The sequence below is a fragment of the Mustelus asterias genome, chromosome 3, assembly GCF_964213995.1.
Source record: "Mustelus asterias chromosome 3, sMusAst1.hap1.1, whole genome shotgun sequence".
Classification (NCBI taxonomy): Eukaryota; Metazoa; Chordata; class Chondrichthyes; order Carcharhiniformes; family Triakidae; genus Mustelus; species Mustelus asterias.
This window is the reverse complement of record NC_135803.1, coordinates 97,373,260-97,393,034: the sequence shown is the minus strand read 5'-3', so window position 1 is coordinate 97,393,034 and position 19,775 is coordinate 97,373,260. Positions and strand designations below refer to the sequence as shown.

The window sequence follows — 19,775 nt, the reverse complement described above, 5'->3', positions numbered from 1 at the left end:
CACAGATACACAATACAACTGATACAGCACAGTGACAGGCAGGGGTACAGTTTACTAGGACAGGGTTGCATGCTCTTTAGCCATGTGGTTAGGCATCACATTCCATCCACCTGTCTCACAATCGAAAGATAAGCCATTGGTTCAGCTGAAACTTGGTGTCACCTTGTTTATCAAACTTTGCCTGAGATTCTCATGTAAATGCCAGATGTGTGCAGCAGATTGCATGCCTGTTTAAACATATGGAAAAGGCTTTATTTTTAAGTGTGACATCTAATCTTATCAAAATAGATCACAATTAAAATCACAGATGAATGAGTGTCTTTCCTGATGAGTAGGTGAGACTTGACAGGTCTGAAAATGGAGAAGCAGTCAGCCTGTGACTGAGATTCTTTACATTGTACTTTTTAAATGACATTTTGTGAATTCATTAGTTGAAATTTCAATGTTGGAAATGGAACAGTTCAGGTATTCTGTGTCCTAGGACAGGTACGGCACAGGTTAAATACAGAGCAGAGCTCCTTCTACACCGTCCCCTTCAAACACTCCCAGGACAGGTATAGCACGGGGTTAGATACAGTGTAAAGTTCCCTCTACACTGTCCCCATCAAACACTCCCAGGACAGGTACAGCATGGGGTTAGATACAGAGTAAAACTCCCTCTTCACTGTCCCCATCAAACACACCCAGGACAGGTACAGCATGGGGTTTGATATAGAGTAAAGCTCCCCATGTTACCCTTGAAGGGACAATCACCACACTCCCTCTACACTGTCTCATCTAACACTCCCACAGCAGGTACAGCAGTCGGGATAGAGCAAATCTCTCTCTACACTTATCCCAAAGATGAGAGAAACTTGGATTTTTTTTATTAGCAATTCTCAATGAAGTTGCCAATTTGTATGGACACGCGGGATTGTGGTTCATGCAGTATGTCCATGTGTACAAGGAGCCATGTTGAGGATCCATTGGTGGGAGGCCTTTCATCTTATATGGATTGGTTTTGAACTCAGTATCTATCCCTGAGCACCCACCCCTCCCTCTGCTATAATGTACAGAAACATAATTGGCTTCAGTTGGGCTGATTAAATTGGTTTGGTATTGTGCAGCAGGATGGAGTGTTGAATTGATTATGAAGGGCAGCCAGCTGTTTTCTCTGTTGGGTGTTAATATGGCAATGCCTGTCCGCACCTGATGTACAGTTGGAAATGAAGCAAGGGGCTGTACCCCCACCCCCCTCCCCCGGGACACTTTAAATAACTGCAGCCTCAAAGAGTGCTGTTCCAGCAACATTACATCAGAGTCGCAAAAACAATCGAGGTTCCAGGTGAATGTTTTATCACAATGCTCGGATATGAATGACAGGAAACTACTTTTACACAAGTACGTGATAACAGCAATAGTTCAGAAAGGTTCAGTCTGTGGAATAAAGGGGGAAAAAAAGTGTATGTTAGCTGTGGCTCAATTAGTTGCTCTCTCTCCTCTGAATGACATGGTTCTGGGTTCAAGTTTCACTCCAGAGCTTGAACAGAAATCTCGGCTGACACTCCAATACAGTACGGAGGGAGTGCTGCACTGTCAGAGGTGCTGTGTTTTGGATGAGATGCCAAACCAAGGTCCTAACTCCCTGCTTGGGTGGATTTCCCATTGTTTTTGTTTTGAACAGCAGGAGGGAGTTATTCCCGGTGTCCTGGCCAATATTTATCCCTCAATAAACATCACAGAATTCAGATGATCTCATCATTACTGCTGGTGGGATCTTGCTGTGTACAAATTGGCTACATTACAACATTAAAAAGCACTTTGCTATAAAATGCTTTGAGGTGTCCAGTTGTATGAAAATCACTATATAGATACAAGCCTTTCTACATAGATGCAACCCCGACATTGACCCAATTTTTGCGGATAAAAGTTGGAACAAAACAGGTGACTTTCCCCTCACGCTCCATTCCTCCCTATAACCTGACAGCTGGGATCCAGACTAGGCTCCTTGTACATAATATATAAACAGTGCATGCTAAAAAATAAGGATAAACATGATGGAAATACTTGGCAAAACAGGCAGCAAGTGTGGAGAGAAAAATAGAGTTAACTCTTCAGGTGAGCAACCTTTCAGGTCCCTCTGATGTTTAGTAAGAAGTCTCACAACACCAGGTTAAAGTCCAACAGGTTTATTTGGTAGCACAAGCTTTCGGAGTCTCGCTCCTTCTTCAGGTGAGTGGGAGTTCTGTTCACAAACAGGGCGTATACAGACACAACCTCAATTTACAAGATAATGGTTGGAATTAGAGTCTTTACAGATAATCAAGTCTTAAAGGTACAGACGATGTGAGTGGAGAGAGGGCCAAGCCACAGGTTAAAGAGATGTGTATTGTCTCCAGCCAGGACAGTTAGTGAGATTTTGCAAGCCCAGGCAAATCGTGGGGGTTACAGATAGTGTGACATGAATCCAAGATCCCGGTTGAGGCCGTCTTCAAGTGTGTGGAACTTGGCTATCAGTTTCTGCTCAGCCATTCTGCGTTGTCGTGTGTCGTGAAGGCCGCCTTGGAGAACGCTTACCCGAAGATCAGAGGCTGAATGCCCGTGACTGCTGAAGTGTTCCCCGACTGGAAGGGGACACTCCTGCCTGGTGATTGTCGGGCGGTGTTCATTCATCCGTTGTCATAGCGTCTGCATGGTCTCCCCAATGTACCATGCCTCAGGACATCCTTTCCTGCAGCGTATCAGGTATGATGTGGAGATGCCGGCGTTGGACTGGGGTAAACACAGTAAGAAGTCTCACAACACCAGGTTAAAGTCCAACAGGTTTATTTGGTAGCACAAGCCACTAGCTTTCGGAGCGCTGCCCCTTCATCAGGCGATCACCTGATGAAGAGGCAGCGTATCTGGTAGACAATGTTGGCTGAGTCGCAAGAGTATGTACTGTGTACCTAGGGGATGGTGTTCTCACATGAGATGATGGCATCTGTGTCAATGATCCGGCACGTCTTGCAGAGGTTGCTGTGGCAGGGTCACTGTTCTCCTGAAGGCTGGGTAGTTTGCTGTGGACAATGGTCTGTTTGAGGTTGTGTGGTTGTTTGAAGGCAAGAAGTGGGGGTGTGGGGATGGCCTTGGCGAGATGTTCGTCTTCATCGATGACAAGTTGATGGCTCCGGAGAAGATGTCGTAGCTTCTCCACTCCGGGAAAGTACTGGACGACGAAAGGTACTCTGTCCGCCGTGTCCCGTGTTTGTCTTCTGAGGAGGTCAGTGCGGTTTTTCACTGTGGCGCATCGGAACTGTCGATCGATGAGTTGAGCGCCATATCCTGTTCTTATGAGGGCATCTTTCAGCGTCTGGAGGTGTCTGTTGCAATCCTCCTCATCTGAGCAGATCCTGTGTATACGGAGGGCTTGTCCGTAGGGAATGGCTTCTTTAACGTGTTTAGGGTGGAAGCTGGAGAAGTGGAGCATCATGAGGTTATCCGTGGGCTTGCGATACAGTGAGGTGCTGAGGTGACCGTCCTTGATGGAGATGTGTATGTCCAAGAATGCAACCGATTCCGGAGAGTAGTACGTGGTGAGTCTGATGGTGGGATGGAACTTGTTGATGTCATCATATCGTTGTTTCAGTGATTGTTCACCATGAGTCCAAAGGAAGAAAATGTCATCGATGTATCTAGTGTATAGCATCGGTTGAAGGTCCTGTGCGGTGAAAAGGTCTTGTTCAAACCTGTGCATGAAGATGTTGGCATATTGAGGTGCGAATTTGGTCCCCATGGTTGTTCCGTGTGTCTGGATGAAGAACTGGTTGTTGAAGGTGAAGACATTGTGGTCCAGGATGAAGCAAATGAGTTGTAAAATTGCATCTGGAGATTGGCAGTTGTTGGTGTTGAGTACTGAGGCAGTTGCAGCAATGCTGTCATCGTGGGGGATGCTGGTGTAGAGTGCCGAGACATCCATTGTGACGAGGAGTGCGCCTGGTTCAACTGCTCCATGTGTGCTGAGTTTCTGTAGCAAGTCCGTAGTGTCACGGGGGGTTCTTTGTGCAATGAGTTTCAGGATGCCCTTGACATAGCTGGAGAGGTTCTCACACAGGGTCCCATTGCCCGATATGCTGGGACGGCCGGGTGTGTTTGCCTTGTGTATTTTCAGGAGGCAGTAGAGATCTCCAACGCAGGGAGTACGTGGGATGAGAGCACGGAGGGTGCTCTGAAGGTCCGGATCAAAGGTCTTGGTCAGTCTGTTGAGTTGATGGGTGTTTTCTTTGGTCAGTTCTGCGGGTAACTGTCTGTAGTGTTCCTCATTGTTCAGTTGTCGGTACACTTCTTTGCAGTAAGCCGCTCTGTTCAGTATGACAGTGGCCCCTCCTTTCCTGGTTTGCTGACAATGTTGTGGTTGGTCTTGAGAGTGCGGATGGCATTGCGTTGTGCTTGGGTGACGTTCAGGGCTGTCTTGTGAGTGCGGCTGATGAATCTGGCATTGATGCACCTCCTGACGGCTTGGGCATACATATCAAGTCGAGGGCAGCGGCCTTCCGGAGGAGTCCAATTCGACTCTTTCCTCTTCGGTTGCTTCACTGTGGATCTCTCTGTCGCCTGTTCCGACTCATTGGCTGTCTCATTGTGTTCGCTGTTGGCCTCTTGGGGTTTGTGGAAGAACTCCCGCAGCCTCATTCGCCTGATGAATTCCTCTGTGTCTGCTGCGAGACTGATGGGGTCCATTTTGGTGGTGGGGCAGAAATTGAGCCCTCGGCTGAGAACTTCGATTTCGTCTGGTTGAAGTGTGTAGTCCGACAAGTTGACAATGGACTTCCCTGCAGTGGTACTGTTCCCTACTGTAGTACTGGGGGAGGCTTGGCTGCTGCTGGTGGTGACGCAGAGTTTCTCAAGTTTCCTGTTCTTGGTGTGCATGTAGATGGCGTAGTTCCTTTGTCTCGTCTGCTTGGCAGTGTTCTGCAGCTGGTCTGCGTCCTGAGCGCAAATTGAGAATATGGATTCTATCTTGATTTCCAGGTTATGGCGTTTGCTGTAGAGCTGGTGTATGAGGTGGTTGAGGAGGGTGAGATACTTGCCATTTGTTTGCCTCTGATGTTTGCCATTTGTTCTATTTTGTGCAGGTTGTGTCCCCTAATGTCTCACTCAAAAGATGGCAGTTCTGGTGATGCAATTTGTGTTTACATAGCACCTTGAAAGTAGTGAAAAGTGCTTTACAGAAGCATTATCGGACAAAGCATTAATAACGAACCACACAAAGAAATATTAGAGCAGATAACCAAAAGCTTGGTCAAAGAGATCGATCTTCATGAGGCAGCTTAACCGGAGGAGGGAGAGGCAGAGAGGTTTAGGGAGGGAATTCCTGAGCTTAGGGGCTGAAGGCACAGCTGCCAGCCATGGGACAAACGCAACCTAACAGCTGCCTGGTTTCAGCCTTCCAAGGAACGAGTGGTCCACCCTCAACAGGTTCAGGACCGGCCACAGCCCCTGCTTGGCCAACCTCCAGAGATGGGGCGTTAGTGCCAGTCCCCTATGTGTCTGTGGGAGAGAGCACACTATGCACCATATCATAGAAGAGTACCCAATCCACAGACTCAGTAGAGGCCCATCCCTACTCAACACAGCAGGACCAGAAGAAACTGCTTGGCTTAGGGACTTTGCGTTCACGAAATAAAACTGCCTCAACACTTACTCTCCAAACCTTTGAGAACAGATCCCTGCTGGGTTTGTGTGGGTATGATGGTGGGGTTGGTGAATTGATCCTTTGAAGAAGAGATACGTGGGCAGAATTGTGGTAGATGTCTGATACCTGTGCAAGCATACACTGGCAAGAGGCAGAGAGGCTAGGCTGTGGGGGAAGAGTAGAGGGGCAGCAAGGGTAAGTTATCAGCACACACCATCGATAGGTGAGCAGGTGCTGTCACTATGATTAAAATAATGCTTGGTCAATTGTGCCGATAATTTGCATCTGCAGACAATATTCCCAGAGGCCTTTCCCTTTCCCCTGAATAAACTGATAGGAATAAAATCAGAAACAAAAATGCAAGGCTTAAAATTGTGAAGGTGGCTGCGCCTTTTAATCAGCTCAGTGACACCCCCTCCCCCACACCACGCACCCCTAGATCCAACTTTTAATCAAATGTTTTTCTCTGGTTATTCTATTTAATTCTCTGGAATAAGTGAGCCAGCGGGAATGTTTCTCGAATTTTTGCTGAGGAGAGGGTCAGGTGTTCAGCTCCGATGAATGCCTCGGCTGATTTAACTGCGACAGTGCAGTGGATGTTGAGTCGGTTGCTCATGTGCAGTCAGTCAGATACAGGAGGCTGTTTGACAGCTGCTGCACGGCTCCCTGGGGTCAGAGGTCAAGATGTGTAGCTTCTATTTCAGGCCTTGTGTTATTGTTCCAGTGTTTCCTGTGGCTGGCTGGAGGAAAGCTTTCACTGAGGAAGGTGGTGACGGTTCTGTGCACTGAATGTGTTTGGGGGATTGTTAGTGGGGGTTGGGGTGGTTTAACAAATTCACCACCACAATCTGCCTTTTGCATTCATTTGGCCATCTTGGCTACTGGAGGGTGGGTCCCCATCATGTCAACTTGCCAAATTTGTTAAGATCACCTGCACAGGAGGAGCAACCTCAGCCAATCCTGCGCAAGCGTTTAGTGGCAGTTGCTGTGTGTCAGGAGAAGACACCACCATCGCTGATCTGCATGTGTACCATCCCTATCTGCAATAATCACAGGTTCAGGTTGAGCTCCAGAGAATTGGGCACATTAATTCTGGCTGGTGCTCCAATTATTGTACTGAGGGAATGTCGCACTCCGGTGTGGCTCTGCGGGAATGCCGCACTCCGGTGTGGCTCTGAGGGAATAGAACATAGAACATAGAACAGAACAGTACAGCACAGAACAGGCCCTTCGGCCCACGATGTTGTGCCGAGCTTTGTCTGAAACCCAGATCAAGCTATTTCCTCCCTATCATCCCGAAGTGCTCCATGTGCCTATCCAATAGCTTCTTAAATGTTCCTAAAGTTTCTGACTCCACTATCCCTGCAGGCAGTCCATTCCACACCCCAACCACTCTCTGAGTAAAAAACCTACCTTGGACATCCTTCCTATATCTCCCACCATGAACCCTATAGTTATGTCCCCTAGTTACCGCTCCATTCACCCGAGGAAATAGTCTTTGAACGTTCACTCTATCTATCCCCCTCATCATCTTATAAACCTCTATCAAGTCTCCTCTCAACCTCCTCCGCTCCAAAGAGAAAAGCCCAAGTTCCCTCAACCTTTCCTCATAAGACCTACCCTCCAAACCAGGCAGCATCCTGGTAAATCTCCTTTGCACTCTTTCCAGCGCTTCCACATCCTTCTTATAGTGAGGTGAGCAGAACTGCACACAATATTCCAAATGTGGTCTCACCAAGGTCCTGTACAGTTGCAGCATAACCCCACGGCTCTTAAACTCAAACCCCTTGTTAATGAACGCCAACACACTATAGGCCTTCTTCACGGCTCTATCCTAGCCGCACTCCGGTGTGGCTCTGAGGGAATGCGGCACTCCGGTGTGGCTCTGAGGGAATGCGGCACTCCGGTGTGGCTCTGAGGGAATGCCGCACTCCGGTGTGGCTCTGATGGAATGCCGCACTCCGGTGTGGCTCTGAGGGAATGCGGCACTCCGGTGTTGCTCTGCGGGAATGCGGCACTCCGGTGTGGCTCTGAGGGAATGCGGCACTCCAGTGTTGCTCTGCGGGAATGCCGCACTCCGGTGTGGCTCTGAGGGAATGCCGCACTCCGGTGTGGCTCTGAGGGAATGCGGCACTCTGGTGTGGCTCTGAGGGAATGCGGCACTCCGGTGTGGCTCTGCGGGAATGCCGCACTCCGGTGTGACTCTGCGGGAATGCCGCACTCCGGTGTGGCTCTGCGGGAATGCCGCACTCCGGTGTGGCTCTGCGGGAATGCCGCACTCCGGTGTGGCTCTGAGGGAATGCCGCACTCCGGTGTGGCTCTGCGGGAATGCCGCACTCCGGTGTGGCTCTGAGGGAATGCGGCAATATCAGCAGCATTGCCCCCCTAGATGTGACATTAAAAACCAAGGTTCGGCCTGCCCACTCATGTGGACATTAAACTTGTGGATGCGGAATGTGGGAAACGCTCCTCAGTGTCCTGACCAACATTTACACCTCAAACAAAAATAGACGATTTGGCTATTTACCTTATTGCTGTCTGTGGGAGCTTGCTGTGTACAAATTGACTGTCACACTTCCGATGTTGCAACAGCAGCAATATTTCACTGGCTGTGGGAGTGGTTTGTGATGTCCTGAGGTTGTGAAAGGTGCAATAGGAACTCTTCCTTTAGTTGTTTTAATAAAAACAGAAGTAAAGAGTATGTTGTTCAATTAACCAGGCCTTTCCTCCCCTTCCATTGCCACCTCACTCCCACTAGTAACTTGTCCATTTCCACACAGGAATCTAGACTGTGGGTGTTGAAAACAATGAAGGGGGGATGATATTGATGAACAAGTCCGTTTTCTGCTGCCCCACACTCCCACCCTATGCAGGAGGAGGAGGAAGAGGTGCCTGGCACTGAGGTTAATGGCAAAGCACGGACCAATCCCAGGCTTTGATCAGTTACTGGCGTTTAGCACAGGCTGTGAAACTGAACCTTACAGATCTGCTTCCTTTGAAAACTGAACCGTCCGCAGGTGCATGGTTGAGACAGGTTTGCGACCTTGTGCCAGCGAATAAGGTCAATCAGTGAGAAGATCTGAGGTTGAGACACGTGACACTAACTCCAAAAGTTACCGAGAGTAACCAGGAATGACTTGTCTTTCGCCTACTGTCTGACATCGGGAGGTGATGGCCTCGTGGTATTATCGCGAGACTATTATTCCAGATTCTCAGCTAATGTTCTGGGGACCCGGGTTCAAATCACACCACAGCAGATGGTGGAATTTGAATTCAATAAAAACTATCTGGAATTAGGAATCTACTGATGACTATGAAACGATTGTCGGAAAAACCCATCTGGTTCACCAATGTCCTTTAGGGAAGGAAATCTGCCATCCTCACCTGGTCTGGCCTACATGTGACTCCAGAGCCACAGCAATGTGGTTGACTCTCAACTGCCCTCGAGCAACTAGGGATGGGCAATAAATGCTGGCCAGCCAGCGATGACCATGTTCCACAAATGATTAAGAAAACAAAAATCCTGGCCTCTGAACGATTTCCCACTGAAGGTGGGATTAGAAAGGGCATCTGGGTGTCCTTGAGCTGGCATGGACAAGATGGGCTGAATGGTCTCCCCCTATGCTGTAACTTTTCTATGGTGCTGTAGTGGAACAGGAATGGGCCAATCAACCCCTCCAGCCTCTTCCACCATTCAACCAGAGAACGGCTGATCTATTTCTCCACCTATCTGCTTTTACTTCATATCCCAAAATACCCTGTAATGAAAAAAAACTATCAGTCTTTATCATGATAATTCCAATTGTCCCATCATCCACAGCCTTTTGGCAGAAAGATTTCCGTTACTCATTGTGTGAGAAATATGTCTCCTCACTTAACTCCTAAACCGCCTAGCTCCAATTTTAAGATTGTGCTCCTTTGTTCCACATTCCATACTAGAGGTAATGGTCTCACTCGCGAGAAACCCTGTCATGTTCATGTGGTACCTTTTTTAAAGCCTTGCTAAAATCTGTGTAGGTTACATCAAGCATGGTATCCTCATCGACCCTCTTTGTTAGTTCCTCATAAATTCAGTCAGGTTAGTCAAACATAACCTTCCCTTAACAAATTCATACAGACCGTCCCTGTTTTTCATCTGTACCCCTCATTTTTTTCCCAATAATTTGCCCACACTGAGATCAGGCTAGTTAATCTGTAATTACTGGGCTAACTCTCCCTTCCTTTTTCAACAACGGTACAATATTGACATCTTCCGGACCTCCAGAATGATGCCTGTAGCCAGGGAGGATTGGAAAGTGATGGTTAGAGCTTCCATTATTTCTCCCCTTTCAGTCTGGAATATAATTCATGCGCATCTGATGATTTATCCACTTTCAAGTATGCTTAAACACAATAATATTTCCTCCCTGAACTATTTATCCCATCCAATATTTCACACTTCTCCTCTGTAAGCACATCTACTTTGCCTCTGTCTTGTGAAAACAGATGCAAAGAGATGGCCATCTCTTCTGTCTCCACACGCAGGTCATCACTTTGGTCTCCCATTGGCCTTATGCTTTCTTTCCTCAGCTGTCCTCTTGCTCTTTGTGTAATTCTAAACCGTCTTTGGGTTTTCCTTGGTTATTTGCCAAGTTTTTTTCTCTTTGCTGTCCTAATTTCCTTTGTAATTGTGCTGCTGTACTTTCTAAAGGTTCTGTGATGTGGGACCAGGGACCGGGAGCCCTGAGGTCATTGGACTGTGGATGTCTGTGGGGTTCAAACCTGGAATTGCAAAGCCTTTTATATTCTGGGTTGGAATCCTGGAATCGAAAGACTGGGTTTGAGTTGAACCAAATCGGTGTGTTATGAGGGAAGTCTGACAGTTGACACAAGTGTTGTGGGTTACACTGGTGGGGTTCCAGTTTCCAGACCATTTGGAGGCTACAAAAGTTGGCTCAGCGCACTCTGGTTCAGTTCGCGTTTCCTGTTATCCATCAGCTTTTCCAGACCAAAGAAAGGCTTGCATTTATACAGCACCTTTCACAACCTCAGGATGTTCCAAAGCACTTTACAGTCAGTAAACTACGTTTGCAATGTCTTTACTGTTGGTAATGGACCAGGATTTAAGTTGATCCAAAGTGATAATAAAAAAGGAACTGAGGCAGAACCATAGAAATCATAGAATCATAGAAACACTACAGTACAGAAAGAGGCCATTCGGCCCATCGAGTCTGCACCGACCACAATCCCACCCAGGCCCTACCCCCCATATCCCTACATATTTACCCACTAATCCCTCTAACCTTCACATCTCGGGACACTAAGGGCAATTTTTAGCATGGCCAATCAACTTAACCCGCACATCTTTGGACTGTGGGAGGAAACCGGAGCACCCGGAGGAAACCCACGCAGACACGAGGAGAATGTGCAAACTCCACACAGACAGTGACCCAAGCCAGGAATCGAACCCAGGTCCCTGGAGCTGTGAAGCAGCAGTGCTAACCACTGTGCTACTGTGCCGCCCCTTATGCCACTAAATAACACTGCCCCCGTGGTGGCGAGATTTGGTGGCGAAAGGTGTTTACTAAGACAAGAGGGTGGTGTGTGTGGACCCTACCAAAGTCCCACGTCCACCCAATTGTCCTTGGCGGGATGGTCCCTGGACAGCCTCCTTGCCCTGTCCTGCTGCCGATTGAACCTTTTAATGGGCAATTATTGCACTGGGAAGGGACAACCACAGAGAGCCACCCCCAGGCCTTCCTGCCAACTCTCCCCCTGCCGTCCCTCCCCTGCTGCCCTCTTTCCTGCATCAGTCATCCGTGCCTGGCTCCTCCCTTGATTTGGGGGTCTCGACAGATATAGTATCAACAGTAGCCACCACCTCCTCAGTGGTGCTGCTGAGTACAGAGGCACTGTGAGCCTCTGGCTGACAGCTCTCTGTGGTGGGACATAGCCCCCCCCCCTCCCCCGCCCACCCTAAACACCACCCCAGGTGTCCTTGGTCCCGAGGCAGACCTGTTCAGTGCCCGAGTGGCACCAGATGCTGTGGGCTTTCTTGAAAAGAGGGGATGTAGGGTCTTGCCGGATGTCCATCCAGCAATTTAGACCACTATTGCTTCCAAAGCACTCTGCCCTAGGAGGCTCAAATTAGTGAACAGGAAGCAGGCAGAGAGAAATTGTTAATTAGTTTGATCTTTGGGGTTCGGTCAACGGAGGCAAAAGTTTCAGATTTATTCAATGGGCAGTTTTGTAATGTGATGGAAAGGAGTAACTTCTGTTTAGATAGTACCTTTCACACTCTCCTAAAACCAAGAGAATATTTTTTTCCCAGCTACTCACTGTTACAATGTAATGGAACATGGCAGCCAATCTGTACACAGCAAGCTTCCACAAACAGCATGGTTGTAAAGACTGGGTGACCTGTTATTGTGTGGTTGGTTGAGAGGGAAGTCTTGACCAGGAAAAGTTCCCCTTTGAAATAGCACCACACCTCCACCTGAGACGGGGCACCAGTGGAGTCTTAGCTGAAAGGTGGCACCTCACGTGATGCAGCATTCCCTCAGTAACATAGTGCCAGCCAGGATTCTGTGCTCAAATCTCTGGAGTGGGACTTGAACCTCCAACCCTCTGAATCCTGAGCTGAAAGTGCTGACGCTAAAGGCTGGCACAAGATGGGGCTGCCTCCCCAGTACTCTGTTCTCGATGTTTCCCCTCCATTCTCCACAACCTCCCCGCCCCCGCTGCTCTGAGAGTGCTCAACATATGCTGGGGTTGGCTGTCACTGGTGCCCATCAGTCAGCTTGTGCGTGTTGGCACAGGACAATCCATATCAGCAGGATATCCGATCAGGAGGGAATCACAGCCTGAATCACTGTTTGGAGCAGAAGGATGAGAGAAAAAGATGTGAAAGTGAGTGTCAAAAATTATCAAGTAGATAACTGTTGTAACTGCTCAGATGTAAACATGTGCAAGAGGGAAGCGGATAAACAGCCACCATCCGTTCACACATTGCAGTCCCCTTCTCCACTCCTGCTTCCTTACCTCGACAGGCAATACAAGGTAAATAAAGGCAGCTGACATCCTGAATGTGTATTTTCAAGAGGAACTGGTGTCTCTGACACAATTTGGGTGCATTTATCAGCTGGTAGAGTGGCTGCCTACACACTGCAACAATGAAGCCGGCTTCTAGATATTGGCAGCATTTCCTGCTGCAGTCAATGCTGGGGCTAACTATTCCGCATTAAGTTGTCGGACGCAGAGCCTTTCCTCTGCAGAGAGCTCTCTGCTCAGGTCTCCACGTCTGAGCCAGAATCTATATCCCTGCACAAGAACTCTGGGTCTGTAGCCAATGCTGTTAGTGGAACTAGGTGCAAACATGGCCATTTAAGTGAGTTACTCGGTGTGTAGAGGATGAGATATCTGAGATTGAAAGTGGTCCTGGAAACAGCTCTCACTCGCAGCAGTGCAGGATGGGCTCCTCACATGCAATGGTGCAGAGCGGGACTACACATGCAACAATGCACGGCACGGTAGCACAGTGGTTAGCACTGCTGCTTCACAGCTCCAGGGGCCTGGGTTCGATTCCCGGCTTGGGTCACTGTCTGTGTGGAGTTTGCACATTCTTCTCGTGTCTGCGTGGGTTTCCTCCGGGTGCTCCGGTTTCCTCCCACAGTCCAAAGATGTGCGGGTTAAGTTGATTGGCCATGCTAAAATTGCCCCTTAGTGTCCTGGGATGCGTAGGTTAGAGGGATTAGTGGGTAAAATATGTAGGGATATGGGGGTAGGGCCTGGGTGGGATTGTGGTCGGTGCAGACTCGATGGGCCAAATGGCCTCTTTCTGTACTGTAGGGTTTCTCTGAATACAGGGAAAAGGCAGGGGAATGGCACCAAGTCATAATACTCATTTAGAGAGTGGGTACAGACACTCATTCTATTCTATTCAAATAATCAATGCCATCTTGAATGCCTCAATTAAATCTGCCTTCACCGCACTCTCAGGCAGTGTATTCCAGACCCAAACTACTCATTGTGTGAAAATGTTTTTTCTCACATCACATTTGCTTATTTTGTAAATCAATTTAAATTTATGCCCTCTTGATTCTTTTATGAGCCAGAACAGTTTCTCCCTAAGTACTCTGTCCAGCCCCCTCATAATTTTGAACATCTCTAGCAGATCTTTCCTCCATGGAGAACAACCTCTCCAATCTATCCTCATAACTGAAGTTTCTCAGTCCTGGAACCATTCTTGTAAACCTCTTCTGGGTTCTCTCCAATGGGTTCACATCCTTCCTATAATGTGGCATCCAGAATTGTACACAATACTCTAGCTGAGGCCGAACCAGTGTCTTGTATAAGTTCAGCATAACCTCCTTGCTCTTGTTCTCTGTGCCCCTATTAATAAAGCCCAAAATGCTATATGCTTTATAAACTGCTCTGTCCACCTGTTCTGCCACCTTCAGTGATCTATGCACATATACACCGAGGTCTCTGTACTCTTGCACCCCCTTAAGAATTTTACCCCTTATTTTATATTGTCTATCTACATTCTTCCTAACAAAATTCATCACTTCACACATTGAACTTCATCTGCCACCAATCTGCCCACTCTGCTAACCTATGTCCTTTTGAAGTTCTACACTGTCCTCCTCACAGCTTACAATGCTTCCAAATTTTGAATCATCCATACTGCTTTGAAACTATCCCCTGCACAGCAAGATTTCAATTATTAATATATATCAGGAAAAGCAAGGGTCCAAGTACTGACTCCTGGGGAACTACAACCCTTCCTCCAGCCTGGAAAATATCCATTAATCATTACTCCCTGTTTCCTATTCAGCTAATTTTATATCCATGTTGCTACTGTCCATTTTATTCCTGGAGCTGTAACTTTTCTCAGGTCTGTTGTGTGGCACTGTATCGAATGTCTTTTGAAAGTCCATGTACACCACATCAATAGCATTACCCACATCAACCTTCTGTTACCTCCTCAAAAAACTCCAGCAAGTTAGTTAAACACAATTTCTCCTTTAGAAATCCATGCTGGCTCTTCCTAATCACCCCACATTTTTTCATGTGACTACTAATTCTATCCCGAATAGTTGTTTCTAAAAGCTTCCCCACCACTGAAGTTAAACTTGACAAGTCTGTAATTGCTGGGTCTACCCTTACAATTTTTTTGAATGAGGGCGTAATGTTTGCAATTCTCCAGTCCCCTGGCACCCCCTGAGTCCAGGGAAAACTGAAAAATTATGGACAGCAATTTCCAATCTCAGACACGACCAACTTTCCCCACCCCACCAGAATTTGTTGCTGCTTACAAGGGACAACCAACAAACAAACTGCATTTATAGAGCACCTCTTCATGCAGTACAACATCCGAAGGTGGTTCACAGGAGTGTTGTCAAACAAAATATGAGTCATGGAGATACTGGGACTTCTAACCAAAAACTCGGTCAGAGTTGGTTTTAAGGAAAGTTTTAAAATGAGGAAAGGGAAATAAAGAGGGAGAGGGAGTAAATTCCAGAGCTTGGAGTCCAGGCAATCGAAGGCATGGCCACTGGTGAACATTTAAAATCTGCAGTGCTTGAGGCCAGAATTAAAGGGGAACAGATATCTCGGAGGGTCATGGAGCTGGAAGAAATGAGAGAGATAGGGAGGGGCTGAGACCACAGAGGGATTTGAAATCAAGGGTGAAAATTTAAAAATCCTGGTTTTGATTGACTGGGAGCTGCTGTAGGTCAGAGAGCTGATGGTAGTGAGTGAAGGGGGCTTGTTGCGAGTTAGGACGCAGGCAGCAGAGCCCAAGATAATGGAGGGGCAAATCCTTGGAGACCGGTCAGGAGTGAGATGGAATAGTCAAGTCTAGAGCTAACAAAAGCATAGATGAAGGTATCTTCTGCAAAGCAACTCAGACAGGGCAAAGTTGCTTGATTTTACGAAGGCCTTAGTGATGGCACAAATATGTGGTCGGAAGATGATTTTAGGTTGTGTACAACATGTGCAAACAGTCCGGGATTTTCCGGCCGTGCCCCTCCCAATGCCAGAAAATCCCTCCCAATGTCAACAGACCTTTGCACGGTCTGTGTCCTGCCTGCTACAATTCCCGTGGCAGGCAGGACGGGAAAATTCTGCCCTCTGTTTCTGTTTCAGGAGACGGTAACCAGGAATCTGGTGACTGGGAATAGAGTTTGTGATGGAAACTGAAAACAATGGGCGGAATTTTCTGGCTGTTCCAGTCCTGCCAACGGTAAACCCCGGCTGTGGGTTTCCCGGCAACAGTGGGTGTATAAAATGGGAGGTGGTCAATGGCGGGATCAGAAGATCATTCCACCACCCCCCCCCCACCCCCCCCCCCCCCCCTCCGCCAGCCATGTCCACCACCACAAAACACGCAGTGGGAGGCATGGAAAATCCCACCTCATGGCTTCAGTGTTCCCAGTATTTGGTTGGAGAGAATCACTGCTGATCCAGTACTGTATTTTGTATAATTTCCAGACAGTGGGGGAGTTGATTAGGTGGCGGTGGCTGTCTCGAGTATATGTGTGAGAATTAATACTGTTTTCATTTGATGTCACTGAGTGACAGTAAATAGATGAGAAATGGAATCCTTAGGCAACTGGAGGTAATGGATGAATGGGAGGCATAGAGAATCACATTGCAAGTGCTCACTGTCTCATTGTGACTGATTCATTACAAAACACTTCTTTTAATGTGTTTATGAGGTGATGAGTGGCTACTGACCAGTACAAGCACTGGGTTGCACATGCTGTAGCCATTGCGATGAAGAATGATCAATTGAACATTGGACCATCATAGCAGCTCATGTCCGTTAGGGGTTCTGAGGATAGGTGACAGATTAAAAAGCTAGGACAGTCTGAGCAACAATTAATTCACAACGGATATTGTTATTGCTGTCATTGTATTATAAAGGGTTAACATGGATGATGATGTACCACTGTCGTCAATATCATGTAGACTCGAGGGAGAGAAGTTGGAATCGTGCCTAAGAACTGCATGCCTATTCTATCGCCTATTTAGATGTAATATTAATAAACAACTGTTCAGCTGATACAAGCATATGTCTACAAGAACCAAGTCCCATGCCTAGAACCCAAGGTGGAAGGACCATCTCAGATCAGTCATCTCTCCCCAGTTCTCTCAATGCCTTGTGCTGAATGCACCATATATACAGAATCCAGATAACTACTCAGTTCTACTGACCAACTGTGGGGTCTGTGCAGACAACTACAGCTGTTTCAGCCCAGCAATTCATCTTCTCAAAAGGCTTAATTACCCTTTTAAATCCCTGTTTTGGAACGGGTTGGCCCAAAGTACACCTGGTATTGGGCTGCAGGCCTTACTGAGTGGGGGCTGAGGGCCGAGTAGGAGTGGTCAATGGTCGTTAGCATTGCAGAAGATGCTGACAGGAGAGCTCCTATACCTGCAGTCAGGGCGAGCTGGCTGGGTGAACCTGGCTTGGACACATAAGGCCCCTGTGCCCTGGATGTCTGTCTCTCACTTTTCAGGTCATTTCCAGCGTATTTCCAGTGTGGCATGTTACCATCCACCATACTGTCCAATTTGGTGCCCATTTTAAACATGCTGACAGCAAATTTTTGTGGGCCTTTGGTTCTGCAACGATCTACACTGATGACCATGAGTCAGTTAGCAATGTGTCCCTTTCAGAAGTAGACCTGGATTTATTTTGAAGAATTTCACCCCTCCCTCACACACCAATCTTGAGTTCGGTGCAGAAACTGTGGTGTGATCTTCATCCTGAGAAACATCACCTTCCCCCGGAGATTTCCAATGTTGCCTGACTCTGTGCCAAATGCAGGGAGGGAGCAGGAGCCAAACATTGCCCGTTCACACTGCATCAGTAAGGAATTCCAGTCAATGGTGACTTGCTCTCCCCAGCTCTCAGTTTCCCTGCTTAATGAATTCTAGTTTCTGTTTCCACCTCCAGAATACCGCCCACTAACGTGGCAAAGCAATGTGACAAGGAGGTGGCGTTGGCATGACAACAGGCCTTGGATTGCATCATTCTCTGAGGGAGGACCATGATGCACCAGACTTGTCTGTTTTCCTGCAAATTTATTCCTTCCCTTTGTATTTGTTTTGGTTTCACAAAGCAGACCCGATATTGCTCCTAGTTGTTCAGTTATATCCTGCCATATAGGACTGAGTTGATCCTTGGTTTGTGTTCCTGTACAATGACAGTAGGGTTTCTACACTTGGCCTCAGCATCAGGGGAGGAAAAATCATCCAGCAATGGGATTCCTTGTGACTGTCCAGGAGCACTGCTGGCAAGTGAACGGGACATCAAAGCATGATAGGGCTGGGCTGTGATCAGGCCATGGTCAGAAAGCACATTGACCCTCACTCTCGAGGTCTATTAATTTGGCTGTCATGCCAGTGGGATGCTGGCAGCTATGGAACCGAAATTTGGCAAAACTCACCCCCTTCAGGAGCAGAAAGGGGAAAAAGGGTACATTTAAAAACAAAGAATAGTAGATGTTTTCACCGGTGGGGTTTAGTTGGGGTGAGGGTGGGAAATAGCAGCATGTTTTACAGTTTCGTTCCACCAAACAACTCTCTGACTCGGACATAAACTGTGGTTCGGTGGGAGCAATCTCACCTCTTGGGTCAGAAGATTCTGGATTGATGGTCCACCACGTGAGACCTCAGCACATAATCCAGGCTGACATGTCCAGAGGAGGACTGAGTGAGTGCTGCACTGTTGGAGGTGGCACCTTTCAATAGGAACATTAAACCAGAGCCTCATCTGTAAAAATCCCATTTAAACCATTTGGAAAAAGATCAGAGAAGTTCTCCTGTGTGTCTTGAACAAAAAAATCTAATGATTTGGTCACTGTACTTCATGGGATCTTGCTGTGCGCAAATTGGCTGCTGTGTAATTTTTTTGACTACGAGGCATTTCAGAGCATCCAGAAGTTATGGATAAAGCTCTTGGAATGCAAGTCCTTGTCCTTGTATTTTTCTGTCTTAACAGGTTATTTTCTTTGTGACAGAAATCCGAGCACAGTTGGCAGAGCAGCTGAAATGCCTGGAGCAGCAGTCAGAATCCCGGCTCCAGCTCCTTCAGGATCTGCAGGAATTCTTCCGCAGAAAGGCAGAGATCGAGGTGGAGTACTCGCGGAGCCTGGACAAACTGGCAGAACGCTTTGCGGCGAAGATTCGCAGCTCCAAGGAGCACCAGCAGTTCAGGTAGGTCAGGCCTTCATACACACTCTCCTCCAACCAATGTTGCTTTTTACTTCTTCAGTGTTCGTGGAAGCCTCAGAGAAGGACCCGAGGCTCAAACTCCTCAGGGTAGCAACAAGACTGGGGACACTGTGGGGATAAAATGGGGAGGCAAAGCAATGAGGTATAAACACCAAGCATGGGTTTTGAATGAAATTCTAAGAGAGAGCAATGGAGGTCCTCGAAAGAATAAGTGTCTATAGAGCATAGAATCTACAGTGTAGAAGGAGGCCATTTGGCCCATCGAGCCTGCACTGACAACAATCCCACCCAGGTCCTATCCCCATAACCCCACATCCACATATTTACTCTCCCAATCCTCCTGACACTAAGGGGAAATTTAGCATGGCCAATCAACCTAACCCGCACATCTTTGGACTGTGGGAGGAAACCAGGGCACCCAGAGGAAACCCATGCAGACACGGGGAGAATGTGCGAACTCCACACAGACAGTCACCCGAGGCCAGAATTGAACCCGGGTCCCTGGCGCTGTGAGGCAGCAGTGCTAACCACTGTGTCGCATGATGCGAAAGAGTTTTGCCTTCAACACAATGAGGTGGAAGAGTAGATAGATAAATCTGAGGAGCGGATTTGAAGTTTGAGGAATCAAAAAAATTCTTCTGTAAGTGATTCCCCAGATACCCATTATTCTTTATAAATCATTTGAACAGCGTCCTCTCGATTAAATTCCAGCATTTCACCAGTTTAAACACAGGACAAAATTGCCGAAACTGAAAATACTATGAAGAGGCCACACGCTGGTTGGTGTGAGAAATAGAACTGTCAAAAAGGAGCTGCTTTCTGAACTTGGTCTGCAATGGAGGCAACATTGCAGCGAATATGTGGATGTACCTGAGCCTTGAGTGTGAGTGCTGTATGG

General features: G+C 47.5%; 1 protein-coding gene across 1 annotated transcript in view; it reads left to right on the top strand.

The window, feature by feature from the left end:
* Nucleotides 1-19,775, top strand: part of srgap3 (SLIT-ROBO Rho GTPase activating protein 3) — a 278,977-nt gene that overhangs the window by 86,156 nt on the left and 173,046 nt on the right. The window contains exon 2 of the mRNA XM_078209393.1: nucleotides 18,664-18,859. Within this exon, the coding sequence (XP_078065519.1) occupies nucleotides 18,664-18,859 (196 nt within the window). The remainder of the gene's footprint in view (nucleotides 1-18,663; nucleotides 18,860-19,775) is intronic.